The sequence below is a fragment of the Ursus arctos genome, unplaced genomic scaffold (assembly GCF_023065955.2).
Source record: "Ursus arctos isolate Adak ecotype North America unplaced genomic scaffold, UrsArc2.0 scaffold_6, whole genome shotgun sequence".
Classification (NCBI taxonomy): domain Eukaryota; kingdom Metazoa; phylum Chordata; class Mammalia; order Carnivora; family Ursidae; genus Ursus; species Ursus arctos.
Genome location: NW_026623078.1, coordinates 28,134,772 through 28,161,701, shown reverse-complemented (window position 1 = coordinate 28,161,701; position 26,930 = coordinate 28,134,772). Strand labels below are relative to the sequence as shown.

General features: G+C 42.2%; 1 protein-coding gene across 13 annotated transcripts in view; it reads left to right on the top strand.

Annotated features, from left to right (window-relative positions):
* The window catches only part of EYA1 (EYA transcriptional coactivator and phosphatase 1), a 343,576-nt gene that overhangs the window by 300,874 nt on the left and 15,772 nt on the right, over window positions 1-26,930 (top strand). For all 13 annotated transcript variants that reach the window (XM_057308055.1, XM_057308057.1, XM_057308054.1 and 10 more), the window contains 5 exons: window positions 16,631-16,689; window positions 16,801-16,961; window positions 17,932-18,046; window positions 18,194-18,315; window positions 22,954-23,054. In XM_057308055.1, the coding sequence (XP_057164038.1) occupies window positions 16,631-16,689; window positions 16,801-16,961; window positions 17,932-18,046; window positions 18,194-18,315; window positions 22,954-23,054 (558 nt within the window). The remainder of the gene's footprint in view (window positions 1-16,630; window positions 16,690-16,800; window positions 16,962-17,931; window positions 18,047-18,193; window positions 18,316-22,953; window positions 23,055-26,930) is intronic.

Below are 26,930 nucleotides of genomic sequence, written 5' to 3'. Positions count from 1 at the left end.
TTTCTACATTAAAAATGTTACAAAATATAATTTCTGTAATAAAAAAGACTTATATCTGAGCAGTGGTAGAATACTACCACTAATTGCACGATAAGATTTTTTAATTTTCTACAGTTAATATTTCTTGTAATTAGCAAATGATTGAATTGTAATCAGTGACTCAACTACACTCCAACTTCAACTCAAAGCCCTGTATTTATGTGGTTTGTTATCTTACAGTGCTAGAGGTGCCAGCAGTTGAACTCATGAATTCACTCATTCATGGAGGAACCCCTCTGTGCCTCAATTTCCTGTCTGTAAAATTGGATAATGATAGTACGTGCCTCATAGGTCGACGTGAGGATTCAGTGCTTCCATACTGCTATGCATAGAACCAGCACTGGCCCACAGGAAGCACTGAAGAAGTCCAAGCTACTATTCTGGTTTATGGGTATCTTCTACATGGAGAACCCTGGACAGTAGGGCTACGGAGGAAGAAGAGGGGTGACTTAAGGAGGGGTTAGGGAATGAGATAGTAGCTGGGTTGCTGGCGGAATTCCAATGTAGAATTCCAACAGTAATCACACCAGAAACAACAACAAAATCTGCCAGTGTTTAATTTGCAAATGCATCTGGTTCCAGGCACATCACACAGTCCTTCTCCTGCTCTTTCCTCATGCACAACCCCCTCCCGCCCCCAGTTCCATGACAGGCATTTCACTGTTAGCAGTTAAATAGCTACTGTATCTGGCTTCCATCATGCTGTGCTGCTCCTTCGTAGAAAATGAGGATGCTGGCTTCATGTCAAGAAGACACGTGTTTCTTTGCTTGTGCTGATAAGTTTTCCTTTCCTTGCCCAGTTCCGGCCCCGTGTTTTGAAGGATGGCTCATGGAACTTGCTGGTAGTCCTCAGTGTGGAGCAGAGACTGCTGGGTGCGGAGTCTCATCGCCAAGCAGAGCAGCCCCTCCCTGGGGGCACCCCCACACAGCAGTGGGGCTGCACTTTTGGGCTCAGGGCGCTGGTCCTCCCCTGGTCCAGTAGGGGAGATTGGAAGGCAGGAGGCTTTAGGGAAACTCCTCCCGTCCATCAAAAGGCATTGACTTGGATTCTCCCTCAGCACCGTGAACTCCGTCACACCGTCTCCAGCTTATGCATGTGGGGAATTGTATTGAAGCGAATTTTGCCCAGAGCCACTTTGGGAAAACTGGGGTTGAAGCAAGGGTTTCCTGCTACAGCTGTCGTTGCAGGAAACCTCTCGAGCTGTGTCTCCTCAGCTGACTCTTGCTCTTTAGCGACATAGAGGAGGTGGTAGCATCTTGGTGCTGTCACACATTGATGGCATACGGCAGAGCTCCGTAGTGGCATTTTTCTGTAATGTATTCTTTGAAAGCTTTGTTTCTCGCTTGTCTTCCAAACGGTAGCTACTCAAGCAACCTAAAATCTGTTCTGAGAATGTTGGAAGGTCAGTGGGTAGGTAGATAAACAGATAGGCAGGCAGTCAGCAGGTGGACAGACGTGTGCTTGTAAATCCCTGCTGTTGAATCGACAGAAATACTGTTTTTTCAGCCCCTGCATTACAGAGAAGAAGAGCTGATATGCTGTCAGCGTACGCATGCTTCCTCCATCCTGGACACTACACGAGGTATAGAGGAGAAGAAGTGAAATATATTCACTGCCCTCGAGGAGCCTAGATCCTCGAGGAAAAGCAAAAGCACAATCATATTACAGAATGATCTCCCCAGTGATAGGGACATGTAAGGACATTAGTAGAGTCCGGAGGCGGGGTGGCTCACTCAGGTTGAGGGAGAGGTGGTGGCAAGGCTGTGAGTGTCAGAGAAATGGCTTCCCAAGGAAGGGATCTTGACCTGAGAGCACATGGCCTTTAGGGACGGAGCTGAATAGGTTTGAAGCACAGAGCACGTGCCGCGGTTGTGGGTCAGAGGACAGCAAGGGAGACTGGAGCGAGGTCATGGAAGGAAGGCTCTGAACACTCTGCTAAGGAAGCTGGAGTTCAGTGGAATGCCAGCCGTAATGAGTAAAGACTTTTTAGCATGACTATAGATGTGCGTTGCATCATGAAGTCAGAGGTGTCAGATAATCTAGCTGAGAAATCACCAGGGTTTCCTGCAAGAACAGAGAGAACGGGGCCAGGGATGGGTTTGGAAAGTTTGGGGAATCTATTCAACCACATAGGGGGTGGGGAAGCAAGAATCTCACTTTCTGGCTTGAGTAAGCAGGTAGAGATTTAAAACCCCAGGACAGTTAGCTGGCTTGGGAAGGAAGGTGGTAAATTCGGTTTTGAGGTGTTGGACCGGGAGTGTGTGCTGGACAGACAGGTGGAGTCCTGCACGTGGGCTACACGTGGTCGGAGGCTCAGCAGAGAGAGCTGTGCTGGAAGTCATCACCCTTGAAAGCGGTTAAGATTTCCCAGGAAGGAATGGAATGGATAAAAAAGAAAAGTTATCCCAGGTCCCTCTGTTTGTTCGGAAATACAGAATCCAAGCAAGTGGTGAAGATTCCTGAGTCAGAAAATGGAATGACTCCCATAAAGCAAGAGGGTCACTCTAGCTCCCTGATTGTTCACCTGCCCTTGGAACAAACGGTCTTCCTGGCTTTGCCGCAGTGGCTTTATTCTGAAGGTGAAGCTGTGGGGAGGCGGCGAGATCTGAGGAAACAGGGAACGCCGCAGGGATGGAGAGACCTGAGTTCAGTCCTTGCTTGCGACTAATGTGTGACCTTCACACAGTCAACCTGACAAGCCTCGGAGGGGATGCAGGGGCGCTGGGCAGTGGGGAGATAACCAGACCTGGAGCCCCGGCCCCGCACCTGCCGCTTGGGGGAGTTCCCGTCAATAAACAGGAGTACCATCCTTTCTTGAGTAGAAATACCACTTAAGCTTCTGGGAGCTGGCTGGATGACTGTCGTTTATTTAAAAAACCTGGGAAACTGACCTGTTGGTGTCACATAGGACAGGCTTTTCATTTAGATTCTTGATTTTGACAGGTGCTCGCTAATCTTCAGTCTGGGAGAGAGTCACTATTTTGTAAAGTCAGATTTTACTCAGTTACCTTCATAGGAAGTTTGCTTAGTACAGAAAGGAATTTTTTTTTTCTTTTAGATTGACTAGTGCGGGAGAAAACCTGTAACTTCAACTTCCCCAAAATGTGTCTAAGTTGCAGTCCCTGGAGACTTCTCCCGTTTCAGTGCAGTCACAATGGAGCCTCTATGCGAACGGCGTATTTCTAAGGAAGCGCTTTCTAAATCCTGGAGTCTTCTCCCTGCTAATTGTGTGCTGCTCCTTTGTGGGGCAGGTGGAGGGTGGGGGCAAGGGAGAGGATGCTGTTTTCATCCACATTATTTTGCAAATTTGTTCACCTCCTCAAAAATAATTGACTAAGAATTATCTCTCGTGGTATTGGCATTCTGTCAGAAAGTTAAAGGGAGCTCTTATGTCCAGAATATCACTTCAACTGGTGGAATTGTTTGTCTTAAACACATATTGCCACCCTACTGGACTTGGAGATAAGATAGATCTGTCAAGAAAAAATCAGTAGCTTGGAAAATGAACAGTTGAGAGAGAGCGTTTTGCAGGTGCATAATAAAAACATGGAGAGCTACAGTGACATACAAATATTTTCTCTTTTTAATGTAGGATTATAACATTTACTTGTTTTAAAATGTATCAAAAATCACGTAAATTCAAAAGGGCAAAAATGAATATTTCATTCTACTTATGATCGTATACCTGTTAACACGGTCCTAAGCAGAAGTCACTCCTCCTCGTGGGCCCAAGACCTTACAGAGACTGACGAGAGGGGCTCTCCCCAAACCCAAGAGAGTTTGTAAGACTTTATATTGAAGTTGAGGCAAGAAGTGAATGGATTTCGTGGAGCTATTTTTAGTGACAATGGCAAACAAGATGAAGGTGGTCTCATTCTCCAGGAGCTTAGCATCGCGGAGACGCAGAGTAAGAGTGGCGTGGACCAAGGGTCCGCAGAAAGATGAGGCTGACAACGCAAACTGCCATGCAAGGGTTCACAGGGATCCCCAGGGCTGCACGGGGTGCGCTCTGGAGGACAGCGTTCTAAGCAGAAGGTATATCATGAACAAGGCTCGGAGTGATAAAAATATCAGGGGAGGAAAATATAAAATTGCCTGAGGAGATAAATGAATGTCATAAACCCGTCAAAGCAGATTCTCCACAGTGGCCACTCACTCAAACCGTTATTGAGCAACGACTGTGCTGTGCGCCAACATGATTCTAGATGGGCCCAAAAACATTGGAAATGATCAGCCATTGCTTGGTTAAAAGAAATATGAAACATACACAACACGGAGTATTAGAATAATTTAAAAGATAGCACAGATGATTAATATAAAAGGATCTTTATTAGATATTGCTGAGTGGAGGGGAAAGTAGCTACAAACCATATATCTGGTTCAACCTGCTTTTTGGGTGTGTCTTGCCAGGAGAGCGTAAGCCCTGCAAAGAACTTGAGGAGCTTTGGACAATTGAGTCAGTAGAAGAAGGGCAGGAAGGACGAATTTAACGGTGGTTACTTCTGAAGGATGGGGTTAAAATTCCTTTCTTTTTATATGCTTTTTTGGTTTGCATGAATTTTCTACATGAGTATGTATTACGATCAGACAAATCCGTCTTCATAAAACTGCTTTCCAACACTTCTGCAACGTAAGGCAGCAACATTATCACGTACCTTCTGGGTGGGTCCTCAATTCTGTCATAACTAAATTCTGTCAGATGATCGGAAAGGTTTCATTCTGTACCATCTGTGTGCTTGGTCCGTACCAAGAGGAAATAGACAGAGGTAGGGTCCTGTTTAGAAGATAGACAGGGATAAAAAGACCCATGAGTAGTTTCTCTTCCTTCCAAGACTTTATTATCTGGTAGGCTACTTAACCTGTTTAAGTCTTCATTCCCTTATCCAGCAAATGTACAGTTTTGGGGAGGACTGGAAATCACATGTAATACAGTGCTTAACATAGAGTAGGCTCTCAATAATTGTCACTACCGCTATTCGGACAGCAGGTTACAGAGCATACATCAGGGGTTGGGGAAAAAAACAAAAGGCAACTAAAAGTTTAACAGAGGAATTGCCTTGACCAGGAGAGAAAGGAGAGGGAAGGGGCGCTGGCAAACAATAGATACAACTATTGTCTGGTGTCTGGGGCGTGGAGGAGGCCAGGCTCATTGGGACTGGCCTGGCAGAAGCATACAAGGATGCAGTGGGATGCGAGCGTGCACAGACAGACAGGGATGGCATCGGGTAGGCAACGGGAGGGCTCATCATAGAGGCCCTTGGATGCCCGCCCAGCTGCCTCAGAATATATTGGTTCCAGTTTAATTTTTCCAAAGTACCCATTGATCACTGTCTGGCAAAAAGGCAGAGACAGAAAAGGAAGTGAAATGTATTTGCCTGCTTCCAAGAAGCATATCCTCCATGTTGGAAATGATATTTTCGGGTAGAGCAAAACCTACTTTGAGAAAAATATATCTAAAGGTGAAGGTTGAAAGGAGAAGCACTAGCAGCAAGACGAATCCCATTGTGCACTCTCATAGCTTTGTAAGAATTCGAGTTCCTTCCCTGAGAGAAAATTATAATGACGCTCACCTGTACCCTCTCTCTTTAACCCTGTCAGATTTATCAAGTCTTCCTGGTGATACCTGTATCTGATTTATTTTTGTGTGCTTGGTGCCTGGTATAGAAACAGGCAGTCAGTCATTATTAGCTGAATGCATGACAAACTGAATAAAAGAATACAGAATGTGTGTCCTATATATTTTCTGGAGATGGTTCCATGGTTAATATATAATATACGTACCCTAAGTGCTCTATTCGTGGTGTATAATGAAGTATTTTCCTATATAATATAAACAATCAGATTTATAATTAACAACCAAAACATGATTATCTGTCACTTTAAATATTCATGGGAAAAGGGGTGGTTTGCTAGGGAGTGAGCATATGAGGAAGGAGGAAATTTTTCCCTAGTTTTCCTTTCAGGCACCCACTCCCTCTCCCCCACCCCCACCCCCATTGACACCCAGTGGTTTGGGGGCACACCAGAGCTCCCCATGCTGGAGGAAATCTACGATAGAACAGTTCACACCAAAGTAATAGAGCTTAAATAATTTATTCTTATCTGAAATCTTTGTCTTATAAAAGAAGATGCAAAGGGAATGATTTCAGGGGGCTGATTTCAGATGACAATACTTAGAGAATTTTTTGAGTAAGAAAGTGCCCTTTCGAAGGTCCTCCTTTCCCCGTGAGGGGCTGACATGAAAGGTGACATGGAAACTTCCAGTAGCTCACAGAACCTTTTTTTTTTTTTTTTAAGTGCCTGTATCTGGTTTTGCACACTTTTCTCTCCAGAGTCAGGAATAACAGAAGAAATTGGCTTGGAGAATTTTCATCAACTTATTAACTAAGGATGTTATTCTGAGCGACACATTCTTTCATAGAAAACTGAGGATTTTTTTACCATTACAAAATTATCTGGCTATATGATAGAAGTTAAATTAATATATTGAGCTCTTTTAAACTTTCAGGTTTCACTCCCCACCCTTGCAAAAAGGAGTCACCTACAAAGAAAATTACTTTCAAATATCTCTTTAAATTGAGGTGTGGTTTGCAGTTAAACGAAGATGAATTGATAGGCATGGAATAGTGATAAACGAACTATATTTGTTGCAAATATTTAATTTCAGAGTAAAAATTGCTCCAGAAAAAAAAAACCCCACTTTCTTCAAACATGACCTATTTAATTGCAGCTTTCGCCCCTTGTTTTATTTGTGATCATACCAGCAATACCCCGTGTAAATTAAAACTTCCAGCTAAATGCTTTGTGAATAAATTGATATGGGATTCATTTTCCTCAAATGGCAGTGAGAGCTACAGGAAAGTGATTGCAGAAAAGGATAAAAGGGCTCCTGGTTGGAATATTTTTCCATGCTTCTGGCAGCAAGTTTGCAATAAAAAGAATGCTTTTTATGAGAATGTGATTATTCACAGCAAGATGAGAGTTGGTGTCACTATGAAAAATTCTTCTTCAGTAGATGTTCTCAGCAGGAACAATAAATCTAAAGGAAAGGCAACGGGAGTCACAGAGAACGCTGTTTCCAGTGACAAATTGTGTTTGTCAAATGATGAGCAAACCCATTGAACATGGAGAAGTCAGTTCAGCAGTAAGTCAAAGGCTTATTCTTAAGAGTAGTTCTGACTCACCATTCAAAAGGATGACATTTATATTACATATATGCTGTTTTCTTTTTTTTTAAGTTCTGAAATATTTTGTACATTAAGTCTGCCTCGAATCTTTAAAATCATGAAAAATCACGTGATACAATAATAAATATGTACTGTCTTTTTAGGATAAAATTGTATAATGCAGTTTGACATATTATCAACCACTAATGCAACTGCCCTGTTTTGTGTTTGGAGGTCCCACAACATTTTCACTGCCTCCTACACTAATGTGTAAAATGCCATATCTTCTGATATTAGTTGGATCATAAATGAAGCTGTATATTTGGGCCTGTGCCTCTTGTGTATAATACCATGTAGGGTTATAGAATGCACTGAACATAACTTAAACAGGAAAAGATAGATCTTGTAGCATCAGATAGAAGGCATTCACCGTATCCTTAACTTTTTAAAAAGGAAAGAAATTATGTGTTGATATCATTAGATCACATGTAATATATGCCAAAATTATTAAAGTAACCTATAAATTCGGTGTTGAGCAATTTTAAATAAGCCCATTTTATTTTTAAAAAGCTTATTTTCAATTTTTTTTCTTATCCTAACATTGACAGTATGAATAAAGACAAATATATTTAATATAATCGTGTGGTAAAGAAGGTATTCATGGTGAGAAAGAAGGAACTCCAAGCAGAGTGAAGTTGACATATCATATTTATTAACTCTACTTACTCGCTAAAAAGGCGCTCTCTTCATGTAATTCCTTAGGGATTCTTTGAGCCATGTGTTAAAGTGGCATTATGATGACATCTTACTGCACATTTAAAAAGAAATTAATATAAAAAATATTTAAAAATTTGAAACTTTCTTTTTTCTTTAACAACAGTAAGCTTGAGCTTCTTGTAAATTTTTATGTAGTGATCTGAAATATTTATCATAACTTTATATGTATACAAATACACAGTTTCAGTACTTTAGTTTATCTGTTGCTTTAATATGCCATCTTCAGGTACGTTCGGTAAAGACTTTATTCTCTAAATATTTTATGAGTATTCCTCTAAACAGAATCAGACTGAAATCGTTAATATCTTCTTACCTTTGTTGCAACGGCTGTAATTCAAATCTTGAGTTTCAAATACGAGTACCCACGTCTCCTAGCAAATGTAAACATAATTCTAGTAAAATCTTTCTCTCATTCTGATAACCTTGACAGGATATTGTAACATTAAATATATTGGAAATACTGTTTTTGTAAGCAAGACACAGTAATTAAAAGCAGAGTATGTCTCTGCATGTTGCACCTTATGACCAAATCTCAAGAATAGATGTTAAAATGTCTCTTAACTAGTTTCTCAGATTTGAAATTCTTTTTCCCCCCATTGGCTGCTATTGTTGCGTCCTCCTATTCCTGCCAAAACAGAGAGAGATATTTAGATATTGACTTAGAATACACATTGGTGCCCATGCTAGGCTGAGTGGATAATCTAGAGTGAGAAGTTAAAGATGAATTTGTCCAGGTATGTTCTAATTCCTTAACTTGCATTTCCCAAAATTGTCAAACAGAATGAGGCCAATTTCCAACCACTCCTGTGCCTTAGTCATGCACCCTTTTCTTGTGCAAGAAAGCATTGCGGTGGGAAAGCAAGGGGAACAGCAGGGTCACAAGGTGTGCCCCAGACAGGCATGACAGGTCCTGGCCAGCCACGCGTGGGGCTGCGGGGCTGTGAACGGCACACCCCGTTTCCACTTGGCCGTGCTGCCGGCTTCCATCCGGTCCTCGATGACGAGCACAGGGGCGAGCAGCGCTTACACTCTTTAGTGCGTCTGTTTGAAAGTGCAGTGAGGGCTTTGATACACCTTTAGAAAACACACTGCACTTGTGCGACTCCATATCGGTAAGTACAGAAAAGGAGTACTTTGATTGGACAGTCTCCTTTTTACAGAAAGAAATGTACAAGTAAAAACCTGGCTTCTGCAAACTGACTAACTCATGGACAGCATTTCTGAACTACAGCGACTGACATACTCAGTCTAATTGTCAGTGACTTCGAAGCAGCATTCTCCACATCTCTCCCATCAGTTGGCTTGTTTCTGGACCACCCCTCCCCCCTGAACTCCTGAATCACAGGAGATCTCTAGGGATGATCCATTTTACCTTATTTTCCCAAAGAAATTATAAAAATATCTAGGGAGTCAGGAGTGATTTCCAAAAGCCGCTCTGGAAATCAGTCCCTTCAAACCTCTGTCACTCAAATACTGGTCACCGTGTAATGCCATCTGTACACGTTAGACTTTCTGTGAGGAGGGTCCGGGATAGTGTGAGCAGATCCACATGGGGATGTCTCCCCCGCCCCCTTTTTCTTTTTAAAGCACTGCTGCTCATTTGTCAAAGCGTTCAGACGATCTGTGTATTTGTCTCTAAAGTACTGAAAATACTTCCGTACTCCATATAATTAAACATTTTTGTGTCGGGAAATAAGAGGAAACTTTCTAGTCACTTGTGGATGTCTAAGGTATATCAAGCAAGCATCTATATTCTTCAGTGGGGAGGTGGGAGCAGTGGATGTAATTGCTTGATGACAGATAGGAGGGGACGGAGGACCCCCGATCATTTCCTCTGCCTTGGCCAAGCGCAGCTGGTCTGAATAGGCACTCTGAGGCACAGACACAATGAAAATAGCTCGTTCTCTAGTGACTCTCTTTTTCCTTTCATTTTTACTTTGTAAAGGAAGGTATTGAAACAATTAGTTGGCAGTATGGTGTTAGTTTTCTCATGGTAAATTTGGAAAATGGAGCAAATTTGGAGCAAAAGTCAGCAGAATTTGGGCTTGTGTAACTCAACTTCTCCAAAGCCGTGTTTGTAACATTTTTATATTGTTCCCTTTCATAACACGCAGTCTGCCTCAAAGTCTTCTTAGAGTCTCTGTTTATTCAAAGACTTTAGGCTTACTTGGAGTTTATGTTTTTAGTGTCATGTTCAGAGGTATAGTGCCTCGACATGCTGGCTATTACATCACAGGGCTTGGCATAGATAATAAGACCCATTGTAACTGTCTTAATTCTTTTTATTAATTTTCCTAAACTAACTTGAATGGTATGGTGTTTTTTTTTACATAATTATGGCACAAGTGAAAGGCTTGGAGGAAAAGTACAACCACTATGGTATCAAAGCAGAATAAATATTTGCAGAAAAATTCTGCCATAACTTAATATTTTGCATATGAGCCCCTGTACAAAATCTGAGTTATTCCTGGGGCTTGGTCCAAAAGAATATGTCTGTGGCCCAGGCCTGGAAGGCCAGAGATGATGACGGATCAGAAAAAGGTCAGCGTGAGTTGCAGTGCCAAAAATAATGACAGAAGGGACCAAAAAGGCAGACTGTGCAACCGGAGTTCTGAGAGGGCATGTGCTTTGCCGCCTGGCAGTGAGATCGTGCCCCATGTGGCTTGCTTCATACTCCCGACACCGGGGCTGGCATTCAGCCGCTTCATGTGTTGGCAATTTTCCCCAGCCGTCCATGTGAGCATTTTAGAATCCAGCCCCGTGAGTGCTTAGATGTCTGCGAGCTGAGGGCCAGTAGTAACGAAAGCTTGCTAATTTTATTTATTTGACTCCTCTGTGAAGCACAGGCCTTGGAAACATAAAGGGAAGCCAGGCGAGGGTAAACTGGTCATTTGGTTTGTGGTGTTTATCTGCAAGATGACTGTAGAATCCTGTCGTGTAGAACAGAGATTGCAAGCTCGCACCTGTGGGCTCAGCGGTGTGCCTCTGATTGTTGCCATCTGCCTTCATTCACCGCCTTTGCCCTGACTGGCCAGATCCTTCTTTCTGGGCCTCCGGCCTCCTCCTTAGGACACGCCATGTCAATGTCACGCGAACCCCTATCCTCTCACCGCCTACAATCGTGCTCTGTACCCTCCACCCCTGGCAGAAGCCCAGTAACCACAGTGGCTCTCCTAGAACGAGTTCCCTCCGAAGCGCCCGTCATTGGAAGGCCCACTGGGGAGATGCAGTGCTGGGGCTTGTCCCGGAGGATGGAGGACTCCCATCCGAGCTCCAGGCTGGCAGAGGGGCCGTGGTGACAGACGCTGGTCGTAGGAGTGGGACAGACAAAAGCGGAGGGTATGTTTTGTAGCTGAAGTCTCCTGGGCTCCAAACAACTGACCAGCCACAAAGGATCTAGATGGTGGCAGTCGTCGGCATCGCGTGAAACGGGTGTGGGAAGAGACTGTGATTTGGGGCTCAAAGACATAGTGTCTCAGCACTTACATTAGTTCACTTTTCTCAGTCTTCATGTTTTGTATCTGTGAAATGGGTCATACCATTACACACTAGTCCACGTTCACCATAAATCGGTAACACTAGTTCAGCTCAACAAGAAAGAGGAATGTCTGTGAGGAGAGAAACCATGTGTCTGCTTCCACAAGATCTCCACAGAAGTGTTAAGAAATGACTTAGTGAAGTAGTTTGCCACCGCTTTGGGGAGGGAGGAAAATACTCTTCAAGGGATACAAAGTGTCAAAATAGGACATTTAATCATGTGTCAATAGCTCTTGTGTCCCTGGTGCTTTAGGATTTCTGGAAAAGGGAGAGGCCCACTTCAGGTCGCTTTAGCAGTAGTCTAAATTTGGTAATTAATTGCAAAATTTTCCTAGTGAAGGATAAGCGCAACTTGGCCTAGCACTGGCCCTGACTCTTCCTGAGAACTTGTGCTATGTGGGTGTATTTGAAAATTGGTTAAACAAAAATGTTAATTATATTTTCCTCTACTGTTGATACAGAGCCTTTATGCAAAAATGTTGCTGATGTTGACCTCCCTTTGAAAAGCCATTATCAAAAAATAACTCTTTTCCCACCCCTTGGTCCCTTGCCAGCTCCCGTAGCCATTCTCAAACGTGTAACTGAGAGGGGAACAAAAACCATCCCACAAGGGAAGGGGACCTGCTTGCTCACTGCACAGAGGTCTTGCACGTCTGGGAACTAAGTCTGGGCTATTTCCTAGAGAGAGGGACGGCTTGCCCAGTGAGTGCCACCCTCTGCCACCCCACCTCACCACCATGCATAAGTAGCGGTCTGGCATCCGCAGGCCGGGATCAAAAAGCTATGTTGTTTCTGTTAGCGCGGCTTCAGGGACTGGGAAGCATCTCTAGCGAGTCTGCCGTTTATCTCTTGATTGCTTTCATCGCAGAAGCAACCAAGGATAAATGGTGGGCCGTGCTGTCCCTCCCCGATCTAGCAAAATACAATTTAAGTTCTTCCAACCTCGGCAGCTCTTTGAGACTAAACAGAGTTCAGCCATTCGGCAGGAGGATGTTCCTTCGAATGTTCCTCAAAGCAGTTCTGCAGCATTTACTACCGTTGTAATTTATCACACGTGTAGTTCGGTAACGTCTGTCTTTCCTGCTAAACTGTACGCGCCTGGAGGGCAGGGGCTGATAACTTGGATGCTACTCCCAAAGCCAGCTCCTTGCTGTCCCCTGCGAGCCCTTGTAACTCTTGCCACCTGATCTCCTCCTTGTGCCTCCCTTCTGCCGCATCCCCCAGCACACTAGGGTTCTCCTGCCTCAGGGCCCTTGAACCTGCTCTTTCGTTGCCCTGCAGAGCCATTCCACAGACCCCAGACAGCATTGCATCATTCCCTTGCCTGCTATATTTATTCTCCTTGGCAGATAGCAGCATCAGCACCAACATAGTATACATTTTGCGTATTTTCTTGTTTGGGTGTCTCCCCACTAGAATGTTAGTTCCAAGATGGTAAGGATTTTTGTCTGTTAAATGTTGCGTCCTTAACATCTGGAGCATAGGAGCCCCTTAATAATGAATACATGACCATCTTTCTGAGCTAAGGTACCCGTTAGTCAGCTCAGATGGGTGTCAAGTGTGGAATCCACCAGAAGTCATGAGAAGCACTACCTTCTCCCCAAATGAGGCCCCCAGCCAGATCCCCAAACACAACAGGGCTACCTGGGGCATCTCCAACCTCAAGAGGACGGATTACTGCATAAAATCTGCTAATCCAGCGGACCTGCAGTCTTGGGCCTGAGACCTGGGAATGCTACGCAAAGACTTGGCCTCGGCAGTGACTTCAGTGCTTAAAACCCTATCGTGGACTTTTTGGGCAGTTTGTTTCAAAAATACATGTTCTGCACATTCAGTCTTTCTGGAATAAAAACTTCCTTTTCCCATGGCATTCTGTATGTTCAGCACTCTGTGTATTAAGCAGCAAAGTAGGGCTTTTAGGAATATGTCTTGGTGCCTGGAAATACAGGAAGCTTCCATTCTTGTTTTCTGTGTCTATAGATTCTTCCAGTGGGCTTCAGATTTTGTCATGTTGTTTCAGTGGGTTCAGAACTCCTGCTTCCCTCCTTCAAATATCTAATTTTCTGAGTTTAAAACAGATTTAGAAACCGAAAACAACAAAGTCCAGAAAGCAAACATGAAAACCTGAAATTAGGCTGTTAAGAAGACAAGCAAAAAGTTAGATGGCTTCCGAAGAAAAGTGGGGGAGGGAGAGTCTCATCCCAGTGGAGGAGGGAGAATTTCGAATGTCAGGATGCAGGGGACTGCGGTTTCTAATTTGAGAGTAGATGCACTTAGAAAGATTGACACGTTCCACATGTATCGAGACACTTCTGTGTTTTAATATTCTCCATTCTTTGAGGAATTAAAATTTTTAATAGGTAAACGTCAAGACAGCAATATTTAGTTTTTCCTCAAAGTAAAAACATGTTTCCTGAGACATTTCTACCGTGATGTAGGAGCTCATACCAGGACTCAGTTACTAAATCTTTAGTATGTATCTTATCGGTACGAAGTTTGTGCAGCGCCGTATTTTTCTATCGTTAAGTGACACGGACGGTTCTGAAAACCTATTTTACCTGGACATTTTCATGATTTCTTTTTATTCCTGGGGTGCTAATTAGGCTCTTTAAAAAATGCTCCTGATGTTTGCATCTATTTTCATGAAAATCATTCTACAAAACAACTCTCCTGATAAAGAATGAAGATTTCTTTGTTGCCACCACACCAGAGTTGATCCAATCTCTGAGAAGGGAGTTTGGCGTCTGCGGGGAGAAGCTGGAAGCTGTTGATACTAAACCAGAGGTAACCAAGATCCTGAACCGTCCTTCAAAGGAGGGCCTCAGCCCTGGGAACAAAAGACTTGGATAAAGCTCGTGGGAGCAAACAAATACTGGATGTGGGGGGACAGTAGCAACAATGGACCCCTTAACAGTCACTGGAAGATAACTGGCTTCTCCGTGAGTCATGGAGATTTACAACTGCATTTGTTTAAGAAAAGCCTCTTAACACCTTGCCTTTCCGAGGAATTCTCCCACCCCGAGAGTTAACTAAGTAACTTGTAAGTCAGCTTTGGTGTGATTCCTTGATTAAAACCCTTTTTAACGTAGCTTTTCTTCTTGGACTTCCTCACCTTCCACCTCCTGTTTCTCCCAGAAGGCAAAAATCTTCCATTGTGGCTCTCTGGCTTTTTGAGTTTTTCGGTTTTTGTCTCTGGGGGTTTTTTTGGGCGGGGGGGAGTGGAGGGTACACTAGTTTGGTTTGTCTTGGTTTTCTCGTCTGTTTTGTACACTCAACCGTGCACCCGAAAAGAGTTGTTTACCAACAATATAAAAAATGTATTTCTGGCTAGATAAGTGGCAGAAATGTCTACACTCATGATTTAGTCACTCTTTAAACCCAGAATATGTACCTTGTTGAGAAAGCACAACTATCATTTGTCTTCTGAAATATTAAATTAATAACTGTGCGAAGTCCCCAAGCATGTTTTCCAGGAATGACCTGTTTTTAAAATGTTAAATTCACAGTCCACATGTGCGGCCTCCTAGACTCGCTTTTCCTCTTTCTTATCTGAGGTTATGGACCTCAGGAGAGCAGGGGAGGGTTACAAGGTCAAAGTCTTTTCCTCCTTGGAACTTGCTGCTTGCTGGGAGGCGGTTGCCTGGAAAGTAGATGCTTTAGAGAAGAGGTTGGGGGGTCACGATTTTAATTCTGTTAAGCCACAGCTGGTTTGAGTTTCTTTCCCCTTCTATCTCCTGCTCCCTTCCTCACAAATCCATGGAGAGAAAAAAATTTGTTCTGAAGGAACCCGCAACATAAAAATACACCTTGTGTTACTGTGGCACTTTATGTCTGTCATCTTTGTTACAAATTGTATGTTGAGCACTACACAAATAGGCTAGATTTTACAAAATTAGGCAGGAAATATGACCAGCGCCTTAGTCAAAAGAACCTTTTAAAATACAGGATGCATACCTGGAAATCTTTTAATAATATTTTTAAACTAAAACTTTTAACGAAAATAAGTATGATAAAGGCCTCCAGGGTATTCTGAGCCTGATGGCAAAGAATCATGGCTGAAACACGAAAGCGAGCCAAGTGTGGGTGCCTTGTCTCCGGGTGGGGGGAGACCTTGTGTGTCTCCAAACTGGTATGCGTCGTTTGTCCAACAAAGGTTGACTGGGTGTCTGCTCCTCACGCAGTGACGCTAGCGGCTGGGAATACAGCGGTGAGATGTCAGGGTGCTCATATGCAAACACGTGCAGAATCAGCCAGTCGAGCTGTAGTCCGAAATCACAGCCTCCTATTCTAAACAGTTCACACGTGGTTTGGGATTGAAAAATCAGGCCTGTTCCCATCACGTTAGTCTACAACGAATCAATAAATCCATAAATCCAACACTTAAAAGGAATATAAAATAGTGAAACAGTTAAAAAAAAAAAAAAGGTAAAAAACACCACATGGTTTGATTGTTTTTATTTGGGTTTTGAAGTGTCCCATGCTTTCTTCGTCCTCGTCCACACGCGCGCGCGCACACACACACAGACACGCACGCACACACAAAGAATAAAACTCACATCTCTCAAATCAATGGCAAACCAGTAACAGATTTTTTCGTCTGGGCTCCTCAGCACGCTGGCCTCAGGCTCTGTTGGTGTGTGGCTCAACAGCAATCAGAGGTCATAATTTCATTGGCAGTTAGCATCAGGTTTAATTTTTCTAGCATGTTACATTTACCGAAATGTCTGGTTTCAGTTATGCTTGGGCATTGACTGAATCAGCTTTGAGCAGCATGAGGTCTTCAGGTACCTGAGGTTTATGGAACACATATGCTAATTGTTTTCAATCACTTTCCTTTCTAAACACAGAAATGTGTTTTCCGAAGCTGCATAACAGTAGTCCTTAATGACATTGCTCATTTTTTTGCGTTAAAAGAGGACCTGAAGTAGGTAAAAGTACCACCTTAACAAGACTGACACCTACTGATTGACATTGCGGAAAAACCGTCCAATTAAAGTTGGGGGGTGGGGTGGGGTTAAACAGCTGTATGTGATTTTTTCCCAAAAAAAAAAACAAAAAAACCGAAGATGCTCCTCAAAAATGAACCTGTATCATTTTAATTGCATTTTAGGAATGTGACCAAGTTCATATAGATGACGTGTCTTCAGATGATAATGGCCAAGACCTCAGGTGAGCGCAGTGAAATGTGAAGTGATTGTCTCCATTTTCGAGTTTAATGGCTCAGCTATGAAGATGAACTTTCTGTTTGGTTAACGTTGGGCTTTTCTTGCGTCTAAATAGCACATATAACTTTGGAACAGATGGCTTTCCTGCTGCAGCCACCAGTGCTAACTTATGCTTGGCAACCGGTGTGCGGGGTGGTGTAGACTGGATGAGAAAATTGGCTTTCCGCTACAGACGAGTAAAAGAGATCTACAATACCTACAAAAATAACGTTGGAGGCAAGTAACCACCACCAGTACCTTACCGGATTATTCAGATAGTCTAGCTAAAATTCTCCAAGTACCACACATTTTCACATCACACTTTTTGTTTGGGATATCGTAGCTTTTTCAGAGCGGTTTCATCTGACCCATGATTATTCTGCTGTGATTTAGTGACAGGAATATTAGACTTGAGCCAGCTACCCTGGCTAGTCTAATCTAGTCCTGGCTCCATTACTTCATAGTGTGTGGGACCTGGAGTCCGTTTCTTGACCTTTCTGATACTCGTTTGTCCTTCCAAGGAGATGTGGGATTAACCACCTTGGGCCAAATCACTTGAGATGGGTTGTAAAACTCATTCAGCTGTGTCTCAAAATGGCTTTAGCTGACAAGGAAATATGTTGACTTAATAATGAAAAGTTTAGAGGTGCGTTGGTTTCCAGCATGGCTAAATCCACAGGCTCCAAAGGTGACATCCTGAATCTCTTGCCTAGGCTTTCCTTTGGGTAGGAGTCATTCTGGGTCAGTCCCTCCCATAAGGTGACATAGGTGACCATTGACAGATCCAAGCTTATATTCTGTGAGTTTAGCACCTCGATTGGGTAGAAAAATATCTTTCCCAATAGATTCAGCAAAAGTTCCAAGACTGATTTGTGCTGGCCAAGCCGCAGTCATACACCTACCCTGGGAGCCAGACGGTAGAGTTGGCTCTGTCCAAACTCCATGATTAGAGAAATGGTGTGAGCCGACTCCTCAGAATGAAGAGATGACTTCTATAACCAGGGGAAGGGATGCTAGGAAAGCAAAATCAACAGATGTTTCCTACAGTACTAAATAAATCTGTCAAACGGATGCTAATCTGTGAAAAATTACCCGAAATACTATAAAGCTTGAGGGTGATATTAGGAGTGGTATTAAATGTTTATTATTTATGAAGTTGACTAGACACATTGGTAAGGAAGGAATTCATGTGCTTTTAAATCCACAGGCCTGCTTGGTCCAGCCAAGAGGGAAGCCTGGCTGCAGCTGAGGGCTGAGATTGAAGCCCTGACAGACTCCTGGTTGACACTGGCTCTGAAAGCACTCACGCTCATTCACTCCCGGTAGGCTGTCCCCAAGTCACTCCATGCTGCTTTTGCTGGAAAATAGCCTTTGCTCGTGTTCGTTCATTTTGGAGATTCATTTTTCAACGTTCTTTTTTTTTTTTTTCCCTCTCTCTCTCTCTCTCTTTTTCTTTTCTGTTCTCATAGGACGAATTGTGTGAATATTTTAGTTACAACTACTCAGCTTATCCCAGCGTTGGCGAAAGTCCTGCTATATGGATTAGGAATCGTATTTCCAATAGAAAATATTTACAGTGCAACAAAGATAGGTGAGCTGCTTTTGTTTTATTTTATACTTGACTCTTTCCCTTCAGGCTAGTAGAAGTGAATGAGTAGAAGTAAATGAGACTTTGTTCATAATGCTAGGGGTCAGAAAACTAGAAGAAGAATTTAATTTTATAGTCAGAATTGGCTTTAGACATCAAGAGAAATATAAATCAGAAGACATGCAGCTTAATTCAAAAAATGTTACTTTACTGGCTAACATGAAGACCTACGGATTTTAACTATTGTCCGTTGAGCATCAGTTCTGGATTGTTGTCTTTTCGATAACATCAACAAAAATATCTAATAAACTAAAACAAACAGTAGTATAGAGATATACAAGGCATAAATGAAACAATTCTAATAGCTTTCTTTAACTTATTATCACTGGAACTTTTTTTTGTTTGTTTTATTTTAATTCAATGTGTATAAACGGTTAAGTTCCCATTTTTGTTATGGGGATACCCCCCCCAAAATTTAAGTTCTTGAAAGAAGGAATCATAGTTGGAGAAAGACGACTAATGTGAAATTTGGTTAGAATATAAACCAAGACAGACTAAAAGTGAGATTAAAAAAAACAACAACCATGACTCCCGTTCTTAGAGAAATCACCATCTAGTGGGGGAAGCAGACATCTAAATAACTGTAATATGACAAAGAAGTATGTGAATGAGCATTTATCACATATTTAGTAGATGCCCAGAACTATACTAAGCATTTTACATATTAAAATCAATCTTCACAACCTTTCCATTTTTATAAATGAGGACGCTTAATCTCAGAGACTTAATTGTCCAAGTTAATAGCTGGTAAAGGTAAGGGTCAAACTAGGTCTGATTCTAGGGTCCAGACTCCTTTCTATACCCTAGGGAGTTCTCTACCACTAAGTGCCTGAATGTGCACTTGAATGAGGAAACATTCACTCCCCCCCAGGAGGAAGCAGAGGGCAAGTGTCAGTGAACACTAAAAGGAAGAAATGGCATTTGAGCTGGGTATAGAAGGATACATAAGAGTTTAGTAGGCAGATGGGCTAGTGAGAGCAAATGGACAGAGACATTAAAATGTGTTCCCTCCTGAGGGACTCGTAAGTGGTCTTGGGTCATGGGAAGCTGAAGCTGGAAAGGTAGACTTAGGTCTAGACATATGTGGCCTTGTGTATCACCCTAATGAGATGTTATTTTAGTGAGTCTTGGGGAAGGGGGATGAAGATCCTCGTAGGTGGGAAGAAGGTTGTTTCTGGCTGCTCAATGCTATCTAAAGAAAAAAGGGCAAAAATGTAATCTATCTCCATCTAACTACACTCGTATACTTCCAATACTTTTCTTTAAAAGCATTTACTAAATTATTGCTAAAGAATTACTTTTATAATTATTTATTCATAGTCTGACTTCCCTATCAGACAGTAATATCCTTGAGAACTGAGTCTGTGTTGCTGATCATTGTAGCTATGGTACCCAGCACATACTAGGTGCTCAATAAATGTTTGTTCAATAAAATGGATGAATAAACAGTTGTTTATTCTGAAGAAGGCTGACACAGAGGTTCTTTTTAAACACCTGGGTCAGTACTGACACTATTAACTGATGGGGAAAATCAGGTGTGATGGGAAAGGTAAGAGTTTGGTTTTATCAGTGTTGAGTGTGAAGAGCCTGTGAGATAGTCACATAGCCCTGTCAAGTTGGAAATAGCTGGAGCTGGAGAATGACTGATGCCTCCTGAGAAGCACCAAGAACAGAATGCTAGAAAATACTTAGAGGAATGGGGGCGCCTGGGTGGCTCAGTCGCTTAAATATTTGCCTTTGGCTCAGGTCGTGATCCCAGAGTCCTGAGATAGGAGTCCCATTGAGCAGGGAGTCAGCTTCTCCCTCTGACCCCCCCCCCCCCTTGAGCTTTCTCTCTCTCTCTAAAGGAATGTACCAAAAAGAATTCCTGGTAGCCCAACATAACCAGAACTTTTTATATGTTCTCATATCCATAAAAATTACTGTTTACATGAAGTCAAATATTTATGTTATCCATAACAATAAAGAGGAATCATGCTGTGTTTTGTAAACAGGAGTCCATGGTAAACATTTATCAGCACATAAAAGAACAATTTCCAGAGAAGTTTATAGAATGGAAGGGATAGTGCCTAACTCCCCAGAGGGAAAGAACAAGTAGTTTATTGCATGTCATGTGCATTGAACTTCAATCCTGAATAATTTAAATAATTTGAAAATATTAGGATCATAGAAAATTATAACAAGGATATATTAGGTATTTTTAATGGGCATTTTGTGAAACTGAATTTTAACCTTTATCAATACAGAATTAAAAATGAGGATTAAAATGGTGGTAGAAATTACCTTAAAACCAGAGGTAGAATCACATTTTTATGGTATTTTTAATAAGAAAAGTAAATGGGGCGCCTGGGTGGCTCAGTCGGTTAAGTGTCTGACTCAATTTTGGCTCAGATCATGATCTCAGGGTCTTGGGATCAAGCCCTATATTGGGCTCGGGGCTGGGCATGGAGCCTGCTTAAGTTTCTTCCTCTCCTTCTCCTCTCTCATGCATGTACTCTCTCTCTCTCTCTCTCTCTCTAAAAAAAATGAAAAATAAAAAGAAGAAAACTAGAGATTGAAACTCCTGCCGTTTTGCTGATTTTGCCATCAAATGAGATATAATTTGGGAGTCAATGCAGAAAACTCAGGAATTTTCCTTATAGGCAAGCGGCAGTCATTGAAGGACATGACTGGATCTCGTTTAGCAGAGCTATGATGTTCGCCCAGATAAAATGGATTCATCAAAATGAAAATTTTGGACCTCTAATTAACTTCTAAAAGTCAGCTTCAATTTCTCAGTCTTTATTATGAAAGACGTCTACGTGAGCCAGACTTCACAGTGAAGCCTATTGGAGATAGTATATAGGCGAGAAATGTTTCTGTCCACCGGAGCCTCACCTTAAAATAACACTGAGTTTACCTTCCTTTTCCCATGAAAGGGAAACTTGGCAAAAACACATAAACATTTCCCTCTAAGGAGGAAAAAAGTTTCATGACATCTAAGTTTTTGATTGTATATTTTTGCGTGAAAACTACACTTTGTATTTGTTTCTTAACGTGATTTAATATTTCACAGTTTAGTGGGCAACTAAAGCAGCATTGAAATTACATCCTTTGACTAAGGCTGGCCCGATTTCATTCTGTCAGATGCAAACCAGAGATTTTAGTGCAAAATGCAAATATAAAGCAGACATTTGTTTAAGCAAACAAGCAATTTGTTCGTGAGTATATCTGATCCTTATTTGAAAGAGATGCTGGACGGCTCAGCCATTTACATTTGAAAACTATAAACTGTCCCATTGTCCATTAAAATGACCCTGTTGGCAGCCAGGGCCGTGGAACACCAGTTTCTTCTCTAAAGAGCAACAATGGCTGCATTAACGGCGGGGATGAGCCGCCAGAGAGCCCGAACGAAGTCTTGACATGGGAAAGATAATAGATAGATAAAGGTATTCTGTTACCTTTCTGCTGCTTTTCCTCTAGGAAGGTGCTTTATTGGACATTAGATGCCCGCGTAGGGCAGGCGTGATCTCTCTGTAGTGCCCCAAATTACCTGACATTTATTTCAGGAACAGTTTTACCAGAAGATTTCAAGTAAACACGTTAGGTTTGGCGGGGGCGGGGGGGGGGGGTGTCGTTCATTCAAATAGAATCCCAACTGGAAAACGAAGGAATAAATGGATTCCACTGTTTGATTTCTCCTGCTATAACAAAACCAGTCAGTTTTTTTCAGCCTTCTCAATAGACTTGGGATCAGATATTACTTTCAGAGTTTGGTATATCGTGAAACATTTTTTAAGTCAAGTTCAAATATATTGCCAGAATCGCATGCCTTCCTTAAGTCTGAGCTGGTAGGAAAAAAGGACTGCTACAAAACATTATTTTTTTCCCAAATGCTATACTATGATTGACTAGATCCTACTTTTTAAATAAATGAGCTTTGGAAAAAGAATACTAAAATTGACAATTTCTTGGTGGCTCAGTCGGTTAAGCATCTGCCTTCGGCTCAGGTCATGATCCCAGGGTCCTGGGATCTGGCTCCGTGCTCAGCAGGGAGTCTGCTTCTCCCTTTCCCTCTGCCCCTAAACCACTGGTGCGCACTCTCACTCTCTCTCTCAAATAAATGAAAAAATAAAATCTTTAAAACTGACAATTTCCAGGGCACCTGGTGGCTCAGTCGATTAAAATCTGCCCTTGGCTCAGGTCATGATCTTGAGGTCCTGGGATCGAGTCCCGCATCGGGCTCCCTGCTCAGCATGGAGTCTGCTTCTCCCTCCCCCTCTGCCCCTCATGCTCATGTGTGTGCTCTCTCTCCCTCGCTCCCTCACAAAAATAAATATATAAAAAAATCTTTTAAAAAATGGAATAAAATTGACCGTTCCCAAGGGACAAGACACCACATGGATAATTTACAATTTGTCATTTACTGTGCTGTTCCATATTCTACCCAAATGGCATCTAAAAGCCCTCTTCTCCAGTTTGTACAAGAAGGATAGAGTTGAATCAGAAGCATAAAGGAAGGATTTTATATAAAAAGTTCAAGTGCTGTGGTGCTGAGTTACCCAAACTTTACTCTTTTTACAATTTATTTTTATTCATTAGGAAAGGAAAGCTGTTTTGAGAGGATAATTCAAAGGTTCGGAAGAAAAGTGGTGTACGTCGTTATAGGAGACGGTGTGGAAGAGGAGCAAGGAGCAAAAAAGGTCAGTGTTCCTCGATGGCACATCTCATGCCATTTACTTTTTCAGTCTTCAAAATGCTCATAGCTGGGTCATTTAAACAAGTTCCATTTCTCTGAAACAGATTACAAATGTGTTCAGAACTGTACGCAATGAAAAAGGACAGAGTAGAATGAAATAAATATGGTCTTTTTGAAGAGTGCCATACACGAACTCAAGGGTCATGGATGGTTGGTCTTCGCAGAATGTAGACTTTTAAGGAAGGTTTCGTGCTGTAACTGTCATCCAGAACAGAGATAACACATTTGCTGTGCTCACGTGAGCATGTTCCCTTCTGCCCCGTGGCAGACACGGCCAAGTGATCAAAACCTACCTGAGCCTGAATTCAGCCTAAGAACCTTCTAAACATCACTTCAGAAAGACTCTGTTGGTGGGTCAGAGCTGGTTTGCCAAACTCTTTGCTGCCCTGGAGTATAGTGCCTTCTTTGTATCACAAGGTCAACACCTCACCTCCGTTGGGACACTCGGAAAAGAGGAAGGGGGTGTATCCAATGGTGAGTCCCTTGACTCCCAGTTTGCCCATCATACACCTGTTTTCCTTCTGCATCCCTGCGGGTGTCATTCTGCCATTTCCCTCAGCAAAACTTGCTCATTAGTGTATTTCATTGCATTTCAAAAGAGGGGAGGAAAAGGGGACCACATTGCGTCACTCGGGGACCACTCAGCATCTTCACAATCTAGACACAGCCTACCTGGACAATCTTTCTCACCCCAGCACTTGGCATTGCAGTCCCTTCAGCCATACCCAGCACTTCCTCCTGGCTGTCACTTCTGCTCGGAATGTTCTTTTCCCCAATGCCCTCCTGTCACTGTCTTACTCATTTTTCAAAATCCAGTGCCCATACCACCTTTTCTATTTCCTTTGTTTGTAAGAGCTTAGTTATAATAGTACTCCCCACACTTTAATTGGAGAAGTTGTAAATAGCTTGGCTGTTTGAGCAGACAGCCTGGGTTTGAATGAAAGCTTACCAGTTCTGTGACTTTGAATAAGTTATGTATCCCTCCTCTTGCTCTTTCCTTATCTACAAATGGCAATATTAACAGCATCTAGCTCCTCGGGCTATTTTAAGGATTAGAGTAAAATGTAAAACCCATGAAACAGAGCATGGTACGTATATGGACTGTGCAACAAATGATAGCATTGTTATTAATTATTCGTGGCGATGCCTGTTTCAGAGTAAAAGGTGAGCTCAAGAGGTAGGGATCTTATTTTGCTTTGCTTGTTGTTTGAGACTTTGTTTTCAGGTTTTGTTTTGTTTTGTTTTTTTACAGCTCCCTAAATCTTGGTGCAGTTGTACTCTCTAAATATTTTTTAAATTGAAGAGCATTAAGTATTTTATGAAGTTACCCAATAGAATTATTTTCCCTCCCTTTTCCCACACACTGACTCATAGAAATCACTGTATATTTCCATGAAGGTTGCAACAATTCAGCTCTTCTGGAGTATTCCAGTATATAACAGCAGTGACCCATAAAGTCACCAGAACATAGATGCAGCATTCAGCACGACACGTGGCCAGCCTTCTTAACCTAAAGATGATTTAATTCACCAATAAAAGCAGAGAAACAGACCCTGATTTTGTAAATAATAGATTACTTCACTTACACCCATTGACAGACAGTGTGCCCAGGAGTCCGTGCTTCCCCAAGTGGGATCGGTGCGGATGGAAACCCACACACGCTTCAGATCCAACAGAGGTTGATGCGAAGCTGCATTTGCCATATAACCAGTAGTTCTGACGTTCCAGCTTTACCAGTGGGCAACCACCATGATCATTAGGTTCATCTGTCAGCCCTTCGGGCTCCTTTCATAAAATGAAATTTTTCCCAGACTAAATTAGAATACCCAAAACTCAAGCCTAGAGAGTTAAAGAGGATGTTTGATGGGAATCCAGACTCATGTCTTCTTCCTGGGAAGAGCCTCTGGAATCCTCCATGCCATTCCTAGACAGGACCTCCCGGTGGCTAGTGGGGTAGACGTGCACATTTCAGCAGCATAGACATGAAGAGCAGCGTCTCATGCCCCTGCACCCCGGGCCGAAGATATGAATCTGCCCCCTCGGCTGGTCATCCTCCCTCTGCTAGTCACCGAAATGTTTAGCTTCAGGAGAAGTTGCCAAAATGTGGCTCTCTAGCTTGTGGTAGGCAGAAGGAGGCTTATAGAAGTGATGGCTTAAAATGCAAGGGATCCTTTGGGCCCTAGCAAGGCTTCGGTGTGGGTAAGTCCCTTCCTAAACCTTTCAGAGAAGCAGGTTTCTTAGATGTCTATCATGGGTGAACATAACATAGAAAAAGTAAAGGAATTCTTGGTTTGATATCAGAACCGGAAGTGGTAACGGGGCTGAGTATTTGCGCTCTCTGCAGAACAGCGAAAACCGTTGCCACTGTTTAGCTTTGGATGTGTTATTCTTTTTATTTGGGACAAACACACCTGTGCCAGAAAGAATTCGACAGCTGCCTGTGAAGAACATCTTCTTTGGATTTTTGGCCTGTGAATGAGTATTCTTAGCTTCAGCTCTCTGGTTTGATGTTGTGGGATGAGTATATGTGGTCAGGATCCAGTAGTATCTGTTACAAACAAACTCTTTGCACCTTGAGACTTAGCCGGTGTGGGCACTCGGACAAAATTGTGACCAGGAGTTAGAGGACTGTTTATGTGTGTATGTACAGCATACAGATTTTCCAGAAGGTTCAGTTTCCTGATAATCTCACAGAAAATTCAGATCACTGTCATCCACAGTGACAAATTGACCATTCCTTTCTTATATTCTGTCTAACCTTATTAGGTATGTTGTATTAGGGAAACATAGAATCCTATGAAAAGAAGAAAGCCTGGCAGATCCTGACAGCAACAGACCCAGGTCAGAGAAAGCTATCCATAGGTAGATGGCTCTTCTCATGCTCTCCACAGTCTTTCTAGGAACAAAGAGGTGCTTGCAGAAAACTCTTTCAAGAGATCTTTTTGGAAGAAAGTTGTTCTTTTAAATAAACAAAGGTATCTTCAACTTTTTCTCTTTGATGGGGTGTGTTTTAATGATATGAATTATAGAATTAGATAAAATTACTGAAAGGCCCAGGACTATATTGGCAAAGAGAACAAGGATGACAGAACAGACTTCAATTGACCATAATGAAACTGGTGACTGGCAGAATACTTACTGAGCTCATTACTTGAGAATACTTTCAAGCTCATTTCTGAGCTTGAAAAAAGTAACTACCTCAAGCAAAAGAATATTATTTATAGAGATGAAAGACATCTCTACAGGGAAAAAGAAAGAATGTTCTATTAGATTTTTAAAAGGACTTAGGAAACTAGGGGAGACAAGCTAAATGGTTAAAATTGATTTAGAAAAACTGCAAAATGTTTTGATTTTGCAAAACATTTCAGTGCTCGAATTTGCAGAACTTGACTGGTTCACTATTTTATTTAATAGTCTAAAATGCTCACAAGCTATAATAAAATCGCTTGTGAACACCAGGGAGAAAATGGCAGGCATCCATTATTCTGCATAATGGCAAAGGCTTCATCAGTAAACGTCCATTCATTCATTCATTCATGCATTCATTCATTCATTCATTTTTTAAAGTCTAGCTGACACACGCTGTTGCATTAGGGTTCAGATGTATAGCACAGTGATTCCACAGCCCTATACATTATGCTGCGCTCCTTACAATGGTAGCTACCGTCTGTCACCATATAACACTATTACAATACAACTGACTATATTCCCTGTGTGTGAGATCACGTGGCATTTGTCTTTCTCTGACTTATTGCACTTAGCCTAATACCCTCTAGGTCTATCCATGTTGCCACAAATAGTGAGATCTCATTTTTTTTAT